At 35.2% G+C, this 10,592-nt stretch overlaps 1 protein-coding gene across 2 annotated transcripts; it reads left to right on the top strand.

Annotated features, from left to right (window-relative positions):
• Positions 1-5,409, top strand: LOC100877254 (B9 domain-containing protein 1). Of its 2 annotated transcripts, XM_003705427.3 has the most exons (5): positions 1-465; positions 1,785-1,896; positions 2,702-2,810; positions 3,066-3,184; positions 4,984-5,409. In XM_003705427.3, exons 1-5 carry the CDS (start codon positions 214-216, stop codon positions 5,085-5,087), a joined length of 696 nt encoding a protein of 231 aa, XP_003705475.3. In that variant the 5' UTR covers positions 1-213; the 3' UTR covers positions 5,088-5,409. The 2 variants fall into 2 exon arrangements, with proteins under 2 accessions (XP_003705475.3, XP_076390422.1); XM_076534307.1 differs by lacking the exon at positions 3,066-3,184.
• Positions 5,410-10,592: the final 5,183 nt, after the last annotated feature.

Here is a 10,592-nt window from a genome sequence, read left to right as displayed (position 1 = left end):
TACTTCCACATTTTAATTTTTAATTTTTGTTTATTATTACTGTATACCAAATTGAATTCGGAAGCTTATAATTTTATTTATAAGCGAGTGTAAGCTCGTGAAAATAATTCTTTGGCAATCTCGAAAGAAATCTAAAAGTACAGGAGCCATTGAAAAGTTTCCCTCTTTTAAGTACGTATTTATCACGCCATATGTTTCGCAAAAGTGGGGCGCATGTTTCGTTACCACGACGACGAATCGTACACAAAACATCGATGTAGAATAAACTTGAAGCACATAATACTTTATTGTGACAGTGTCTCGTTTTCACCGGTGAAATTTAGTGCGCTGCGAATCGCAATGTCTGTCGAGGGTGAATTTTTCCTGTCGATCACGGGATCTATCGAATACGCGGAGTTTTATGATACGAGCAACGCGTATTGCAAGTACGGATTCCATTTTGGGCCAGAGTGGTCTGTTGTTGCTGTAAGTTGTTTGTTTGTTTGGTTATTTGTCTATGAGGGTGCTGAAAGAGGAAAATAAAAGTTATTGACTTAACTTTCTATCGATTTAAACTTTTAAGAGATGAATAATAATAAAATGAAGCAGTAAATAAAAGGTTGGATGCATGAAGTGGAGTGCAAGTAAAAAAAGAGGTTGCATATAAGTGATCTTAGATTGAGATAATTATTCTGACATCTTGATTAATTGAAGTAATCTATGATTACAGTAATTGATTTTATATGTTAATAATCAATCTTGGTTTGAAAAAATTAATCTTGCATAAAACGTTACTGATAAGAAATTTAAATAATTCGTCTTGAAATACAATAATTAATCTTAAGTTTAAAGAAGTGATTTTAAATCAACATAATTAGTTTCGAAATAATTAATATGATTAAAATAATTGATCATATGATAGAATTATTAATCTTGAAATAATTAATATGATTAAATTAATTGATCATATGATAAAATAATTAATCTTGAAATAATTAATGTGATTAAAATAATTGATCATATGGTGAAATAATTAATCTTGAAATAATTAATATGATTAAATTAATTGATCATATGCTGAAATAATTAATCTTGAAATAATTAATGTGATTAAATTAATTGATCGTATGATAAAATAATTAATCTTGAAATAATTAATAGGATTAAATTAATTGATCGTATGATAAAATAATTAATCTTGCAATAATTAATATCATTAAATTAATTGATCGTATGATAAAATAATTAATCTTGCAATAATTAATATGATTAAATTAATTGATCATATGATAAAATAATTAACCTTGAAATAATTCATATAATAAAAATAATTGATCACATGCTACAACAATTAATCTTGAAATAATTAATATGATTAAATTAATTGAAATAATTAAAATAATTAATCCTATACTGAAATAAATAATCTTAAGTTTAAAGAAGTGATGTTAAATCAAAATAATTAACCTTGAAGTAATTAATATAACAAAAATAATTGATCACATGCTACAACAATTAATCTTGAAATAATTAATGTGATAAAAATAACTGATCACATACTGCCAAGTTTATATAAGTGAACTAAAATAAAAATAATTGATTCTAAATAAAAATAATGAATATTAAATAAAAATAGTTTTTCACTGATATAATTGATCTCAACTTAAAAAAAAATTATCCAAAGCTCAAATAAGTAATTTGAAAATTTTAATTTATCTCAACATTGTTGACAAATAAAGTTTGATCAACAGCTATGATTTTTTAAGTTAATAAATAAATCATACTCACTGGTGCAATTATGTTAGGGTATCGAGGAAGGTCTGACGCAAATGTGCAAGTGCAGTAGTGACCCTCGAAATTTGGCCGTATGGAATTTCCCATTGGAAATAACGTTTAAAAGTACCAATCCCCATGGATGTAAGTTAAAGTGGTATTTAATCCCTTTCGATGAGAATTCTCTTTGCCTATATCTGATTTGGATTAAACTTTCCATTTAAAATCGATATAAACTCCGATCCTTACTTTTGCGTTTATATTCTGAAAAAAACACATTCATTATTACAAACCCTCTCTTATAAAAATAAACTAAAATTGCATCGATGCATTTTTATCATAAAAAGCTAGAAAATCAAAATTCTTCATTCAACCCTTTGCACTCGAAGGGTGTCACCATTCTATTTAATACAATTTGGAATAGTGTTATGCACATGACCTAACCTAACCTAACCATAGCAAAAAAGCTAGAAAATCAAAATTCTTCATTCAACCCTTTGCACTCGAAGGGTGTCACCATTCTATTTAATATAATTCGGAATAGTGTTATGCATATGACCTAACCTAACCACAGCAAAAAAGCTAGAAAATCAAAATTCTTCATTCAACCCTTTGCACTCGAAGGGTGTCACCATTTTATTTAATACAATTCGGAATAGTGTTATACACCTGAACATAATAAAACAAACAACAGTAGCAATTAATATCAGAAAGATAGCTTCAAAAGAATTTATCGAACTTCAACCTTCCACCATCTCCCAAAGGTAGCCTTCGAAGTCGAAGAAATTCCTTCGAGCGCAAAGGATTAATGAAAAAAATATTTATAGCGAATTCAACACTATTTAATATTGAACTGATACTTCAACGGAAGTGTCCGTAACTTAGCGTCCGTAACTTCTTTCCTTATATACAGAGTCGTAGCAATCTTTTCTATGAAATTGTATCTCAGGGCCCCAGCTAATAATGTCGATCTACGGCCTGGACATCTTTGGCCACGACGTCATCAGAGGCTACGGAGTATGCCATTTACCGCTGAAAACAGGCTGCCATAAAAAGAGGTATTAAGGTATTTCATCGCCTTAAACGGCTTATTAAAACCATCACTATAAATCCAAAACTAAACTCCACGAAAATTTCTTCAAATATTTGAAGAAGATATTTGGTCAACTATTTTACTTATATTTTTGTTTATTTTAGAAATGTTCTTTTACACGTTCATTTTAGAAATGTTCTTTTACACGTTCATTTTAGAAATGTTCTTCTTCGCGCATCTGTTTATTAATCCACTTGTTAAGTTAATGAAAATTTTGTAGGGTGTCAGTATACGTACCAGAGTCCTCTTCCATGTTGCAACGATTTGCAGCTTGGTTAACAGGCAGACGGCCAGAGCTAATTGATCCAACGATATTGGCCTCAGGTGGCGGAAGGGAACGTAAGGCAATATTTTGAAGCAGTTAACGGTAGTCCACAATGACCGTTACGGTTAACATCAAATTAATTGCGATCAAGTTTCAGTAGGCATTGGGGACGATTTAACATGTTCGATATAGTGACGTGTTTTCTTTTGACAAATATCGGTCAATACATTTTAGTTTATACATTCGTGGTGTGGTACTGAGAGGGAAAATTATGTCCCCAGATTCTCCTAGATTGGGGTTACTGTATCTTCAGATTTCCCTAGATTGGGGTTACTATATTCTCAGATTTCCCTAGATTGGGGTTACTATATTCTCAGATTTCCCTAGATTAGGGTTACCATATATTTGATTCCCATAGATTGGGGATACTATATTCCCAGATTCCCCTAGATTAAAGTTACTATATCCCTAGATTTCATTATTTCCAAGTCCCTATATTCCTAGATTTCACTATTCTCAAGTCCCTATATTCCTAGATTCCACTCTTCTCAAGTCCTTATATTCCTAGATTCCACTCTTCTCAAGTCCCTATATCCCTAGATTCTACTCTTCTCAAGCCCTTATATCCCTAGATTCTACTCTTCTCAAGTCCCTATATCCCTAGATTCCACTCTTCTCAAGTCCTTATATTCCTAGATTCCACTATTCTCAAGTCCTTATATCCCTAGACTCCACTAGTCTCAAGTCCCTATATCTCTAGATTCCACTTTTCTCAAGTCCTTATATCCCTAGACTCCACTCTTCTCAAGTCCTTATATCCCTAGATTCTACTCTTCTCAAGTCCCTATATCCCTAGATTCCACTCTTCTCAAGTTTCTATATACCTAGATTCTTGTGTTAACGAATTCCCATATCCCTAGATTCCATTATTCCCGAATTCCCATGTCCCTAGATTGCAATATTGCCAAGTCCCTATATGCCTAGATTTCAATATTCTAAGATTTCTATATATCAAGATCCCTATGATCCTAGAATTCTATGTCTTCAGATTTATATTTCCCTAGATCTCTAAATCATTAGATCTCTAAATGCCTAGATCCCTAGATCAGCAAATCCCTAGATACCTAAATTCCCTGGTCCCCAGATCCCTAAATCCCAAAATTCCCAAATCCCCAGATCCCTAAATCCTAAAATTCCCAAATGCCTACATCCCTAAATCCCAAAATCCCGAAATTCTCAAATCCCTAGATGCCAAAATCCCAAACTCTAAAAATTCCCAAATCCCCAAATCCCTAAATCCCAAAATTCCCAAATTCCCAAATCCCCAGATCCCTAAATCCCAAAATTCCCAAATCCCTACATCCCTAAATCCCAAAATCTCGAAATTCTCAAATCCCCAGATGCCAAAATCCCAAAATCCCAAAATTCCCAAATCCCCAGATCCCTAAATCCCTAAATCCCTAAATCCCAAAATTCCCAAATCCCTAGATCACAAAATTCCAAAATTCCCAAAATTTCCAAATCCCCAGGTCTCTAAATTCCAAAATCCCCAAATCCCAAAATTCCCAAATCCCAAAATTCCTAAATCCCAATATTCCCAAATCCCTATGTCCCTAGATTTACACATCCTCATATCCCTATCTCTCTAGAGCCTCATACCTTCACATCCCAGATCGCTATAATCCAAATACTGCACACAATCACAACCTTCAAAGAATAAGGAAATAAAGCGATTTGAATGGAACAGCTTAACGAGTAATACAGTTTATTTCCCAAGATTTACAGATGTCATAAAGCCCGAACAGAAAAGAGTACGCGCGCACCTGATGTTTCCCTCCCGAGGCACGAGCAATAATTTTCTTTATAATTGCAGTGACGCGCATGAGGGTGGAGGGTATTGTTACGCTAACGTTCAACGTCGTGCTGAAAGATTTCTTCAAGCTCGGGTACAACAACGGCGAGAAACAGAAGAAATAATGAGACCTGTTACCGAAGTAAACGTCCTCCATTAACGGGGCTAATATTTTCTTCTCCCCTCGCGATGTATCGCCGGATCCGCGAGACGCGTCTCGAGGTTTACGAAAATTGTTTTTATTAATGGCCAGGCTCGTTAACTGCGATGCAGTGATTGAGACGGTTACAGGAAATTAATTACCAAAGATTGATGTCCAACGGTTAAAATGGTGCTTCGTTTTATACGCACGTGCATGTAATATTTCATCGGGCTCGAGGGCTATCGAGAAACACGGAATTGTGAGTGTAACTGCGCTTGATAAAATAAATGGATTTTGATAATTTATTTACTTGAAGTCTTACTGAACGCTTTAATGACCTGTGCAGTCAAATGTCGCCTTGGCAATATTTTTTTAAGAATTAATTTAATAAAATTTTATGTAAATTCAACGTGTGTGAACGTACACATAAAACAGACAGAAACTACAACAATTATGAGACATTTCATATTTTCCTTTGTGTGATGATTATTAGAGAGGGTATGTACGTTGCACACATGTGTGAGCGGCCATTAAAGAGCGACCACGTATGCACATGGAGGTTTGAGCAATTTTGGAATTGTGGGATCTTCAAGTTTTAAAATACTAAAATACAAAAAAATTGAAAAAATTTAGAAATTGAGAAAATGTCAGAAATTTACTTGTACTGCTGAGTCTTCAAAATTCAAAAGTTTCAGAATTGTAAACCTCAAAATGAGTTCCAAATATTAGAACCTCATCATCGGAAGATTGCACAACCTCTAAATCTCACAGTTCTAAAATGCTCCAAATTTCAAAATCCCAAAGCCTCAAAATCCGTAAAACCCCAAAATTCTAAGATCCCAAGATCCCAAGATCCCAAGATCCCATGATCCCAAGATCCCAAGATCCCAAGATCTTAAAATCCGAAAATCCCAAAACCTCAAAATCCCAAAATCCCAAAACCCCAAAGTCCCAAAATCCCAAAATCCCAAAACCCCAAAGTCCCAAAATCCCAAAACCCCCAAGCCTCAAAATCCCAAAATCCTAAAATCCCAAAACCCTAAAATCCCAAAACCCTAAAATCCCAAATCCCAAAACCCTAAAATCCTAAAATCCTAAAATCCTAAAATCCCAAAACCCTATAATCCCAAAACCCTAAAATCCCAAAACCCTAAAATCCCAAAACCCTAAAATCTCAAAACCCTATAATCCCAAAACCCTATAATCCCAAAATCCTAAAATCCCAAAACCCTAAAATCTCAAAACCCCAAAATCCCAAAATCTTAGCCTTGCAAAACCCCATTATCTCAAACCTCAAAAACCGTAAAATCTAAAACCTCCAGCCTAAAAAACCACCCTCCAGAGTCCCCAACACACAACCCCAGCTATAAAACTCCCCAACAGCAAATTTCCGAAAGGAAAGTATCGAAGAAAATTAAAAAATTCCTCGACTTCAACTTCGCACCCGTTACTCGAAATTTCGTTAAGCATTTAGCGCGTGTTCTCCGGCAATACAGCATTTCAGTAGCTGTACATTCATCTTGTTCGTCGATACTGAAACCTGTTTCCTGCAGCAAATCAATCGTTCGGATGTTTCCGCAAATTGTTTCGCGTATCACCGCGAAGAAATCCCTCGGACAGAAAAGTCGATGCACCTGTCGATATGATACAAACTGCACTTCATTTTCCGCATAAACGTACGAAAATATTTCCGCACGATTTTCTCGTGGAAATGTATTTCCTGGGGCGTTCGATGTTCCAGGATGGGATCAATTGCTTCGCTTTAACGGCGCACAAATAGGCATGGTTACGTATGTAACGGGAGCGATGGGAAACTAATTAACGTGAAGTAAACGAGTGGGATTTCTGCATGAATTGTGTGTACATGGATTGATGAAGTTTCGAAAATAAAGCGAATATTAACTTTGGATTATATTGATGGGACTCGCGACGCACTCTTGACGCACTGGTAAGGAATTGATGACGCACCATTGACGCACTCGTAAGGAGTTGATGACGCACTATTGACGCACTCGGGACGAATTGATGACGCATTACTGACGCAATCGTGATGCATCCACGACGCACCCTTGACGCACTCGTGACGCAGCCACGACGCACGCTTGACGCATTCGTGATGCACCTTTGACGCATTCGTGACGCATTCGTGACGCACTCGCGACGCATCCTTGACGCATTTGTGACGCGCCCTTGACGCATCTTTGACGCATCCTTGATGCACCCTTGATGCATCCTTGACGCACCATTGACGCACTCGTGAGGAATTGATCACGCACTCCTGATGCACTCGTGAGGAATGGATGACGCACCACTGACGCACTCGTGAGGAATTGATGACGCACCCTTGACGCATTCGTGACGCGCCTACGACGCACCTTTGACGCACCCTTGACGCACCCTTGATGCATCCTTGATGCACTCGCGTCGCATCCTTGACGCACCCTTGACGCATTCACGACGCACTTATGACGTACCAGTGACACACTCGTGAAGCACTTGTGACGCATTGATGACGCACTCCTAACGTACTCGTGACGCACTCGTGCGTCAATTGTGATCAATTTTACTCGAATTTTGAATACGTTTTAATTTGAAGTCCAATTATAATTTGTATGATCCACGATTGCATAGTAGCAAATTAACATAACATCCCATATTTCTTTGTCCGTTTTAATATCGCAGCTGTAATTAATTACTTTTGACTGACGCACCTGACAAATGAATCATGGTTCAACGGGTTAACGCTGCTATTACCAAATTGACTAGTTTCAGTATATTACACTTATGACAGAAACTTATTTTATTTTGTATTACTTTTATTACAAAATTATATATTATTTTATGTTAAAAAATTTTATTGTACTTTCGTTGGAATGTCTGCGTTATTTTATTGATATGTAGAATGTATCCGTAAATTGATGCTTCAGTATTTATTTATTTATTTGGTTTTTTTTTTAATTTATTTTCCATTTAAAAGTACTTGTACTAATGTTGTAGTACTTGTACCAATATTGAAGGGAATAGTGATTTTGTGAATACGTTTTTCTTGTTAGAATGATATGATGAATGAGATGACATAGTCTTGCGACATGGTCGTGCATATTTTACTGCACAGTTCGTGTCAAGTGTGTCCAGTTAACAGTCAATATCCCGTACAGCTTACAGCGATTATGGTAAACGGTACCGGCCAGCCGTTTCATATTTTAGTGGCGAACTGTAACGCTGAGGGAGATCACTATAACTATCGGAAGATATTATAGAATGTTTCAGAACGATCGTAGCGTGATGGGATTGTTAATAACGTTCGAGTACTTATTCCTAGCCGCGAACATGCGCTGCCGTTGTTCGGCATAGAGGAATGCAGCTCACGTTCGATATATCATACCATTCGAAAAATTATGATTTTCAGTGGTATACATTATTATTTTTTCGTGAAGTGTTTATAAATTTTTGGGTTTCAAGATTTTTAATTTTTTTTTGGCAATTTAGAATTTTTTAATTTTGGGAGTTTATGATTTGGAATTGGAGAAATTTCAAATTTTGTAATTGAGAAGTTGAGAAATTTCAAATTTTACTGTTTCACAATTTTGCAATTGAGAAGTTGAGAAGTTGAGAAATTTCAAATTTTACAATTTTGCAATTGAGAAGTTGAGAAGTTGAGAAATTTCAAATTTTACAATTTTGCAATTGAGAAGTTGAGAAGTTGAAAAATTTCAAATTTCACAATTTTTCAATTTTACAATTTGGAAATTGAGAAATACCAAACTTTGAAATTTTACAATTATACAACTCAGAAGATGAGAAATACTAAGCTTTGCAATTTTACAATTATACAATTCAGAAGATGAGAAATACTAAGCTTTGCAATTTTATATTTTAGAAATTGAGAAATTTCATATTTAACTTTCCAATTCACAACATCACAGATCTACAAATTGTCAAGCCAACAAATTTTAAATTTACCAAATAAAAAATTAAAAATATACAAATTTACAATTGTAATTCAACAATTTTTTATTGCACGACTATTGACACCAAAATCTATCTTTAACTATCAAAATTTCGACAACAAACTTTACAACCGATCGTCCCCCAACTACATTTAGATTTCAATTTATACAGCCGTCCATAAACTCTCTTTCCCAGGCCATATATCGGGAGTCTAATATACTGCTTTCCACAAGAATGTTCGAGGTTAATGGTAGCGTGAATCGATCTGACATTATTCTGTCCGCGATGGACGAATGAAAAAAGGACGCTGTAAATTGTCCGCAATTTCCTCTCCTTCGTTCCTGCGGTCCGATAAAATCTGTGTAAAAGGGCAAAATGCAATAAAAAGTATCGAAAGAGTAACGTGAGTCTCGAAATTGCAGGAGTCGTGTTTAACGGTGTAAAAGAAACTCGTATCGACATAGTCGAAGCGGGAGACTCGCGACGATGTGTTCGCGCGAAAATATGCTTTGTAAATGGTCTGTTTCCGGTTACCTATTCGACGCGATGCACAATAGCCAGTTGGTTGGTTACATTTCGCTTCTTCCGGTCGATCAAGCGGAATCGGGAGAAATCTTGAACGTGAATTGCGTTTCGACGCGATGCCACTTATTTTTCAGTCGGGACACGTTCGGTTCGTGTACTTTTTACAATCACTGAAAAATTCTACTGAATTATTGACACGGATACAACCATTTTATTCCCGGACAAGTAATTAATCTTTCCTGTGAGATTACTTATCGAATAAAATTAATTTTCTCTATTTACTTATTTGTAGAAAATTTTTTTAGACTGTTATTTAATTAAAATTTATTTAGATGATTCATTAAAAGCATTATAACTTGTAAAACATGTTCTCAATTAATTATGAACGTTCAAAGATATTTTGTTTTACTACAAACATTTTTGTCTTTTGTTCTTATATACTTCGTTCAAATTTCCCGCCAAAGTTTAAACATGGCGCCACCAGTCAGCCAAGCGCAACTCTAACCTCTCACTATCTATTTTTAATTAATTATGAACGTTCAAAGATATTTTGTTTCACTACAAACATTTTTGTCTTTTGTTCTCATATACTTCGTTCAAATTTCCCGCCAAAGTTCAAACATGGCGCCACCAGTCAGCCAAACGCAACTCTAACCTCTCACTATCTATTTTTAATTAATTACGAACGTTCAAAGATATTTTATTTCACTACAAACATTTTCTGTCTTGCGTTCTTATATACTTCGTTCAAATTTCCCGCCAAAGTTCAAACATGGCGCCACCAGTCAGCCAAGCGCAACTCTAACCTCCAACTGACATAAATCATCTAAAACTCACCTAACTATACATTTATAATAACTATTAACAAACACAAAGAACTATACTTCATGTATATTACTTAAAAACATAAAATTTCTCGAATAAATAAGTTTCGAAAGTGCCAATAGACGCGTCGATTAGTTTGTCGAACTCCCTACAGATGGCCACAGCAGAATGGACTGCAATTTCAAAA

The sequence above is a fragment of the Megachile rotundata genome, chromosome 8 (assembly GCF_050947335.1).
Source record: "Megachile rotundata isolate GNS110a chromosome 8, iyMegRotu1, whole genome shotgun sequence".
In the NCBI taxonomy this organism is placed as follows: Eukaryota; Metazoa; Arthropoda; class Insecta; order Hymenoptera; family Megachilidae; genus Megachile; species Megachile rotundata.
This window is presented reverse-complemented; position numbering and strand designations above follow the sequence as displayed.

Coding starts and splice junctions, on each gene's coding strand:
- LOC100877254 (XM_003705427.3), top strand. CDS start 214: ATGTTTCGTTACCACGACGACGAATCGTACACAAAACATCGATGTAGA. Junction 466..1,784: donor CAGAGTGGTCTGTTGTTGCT/GTAAGTTGTTTG, acceptor CAATTATGTTAG/GGTATCGAGGAAGGTCTGAC. Junction 1,897..2,701: donor AAGTACCAATCCCCATGGAT/GTAAGTTAAAGT, acceptor ATTGTATCTCAG/GGCCCCAGCTAATAATGTCG.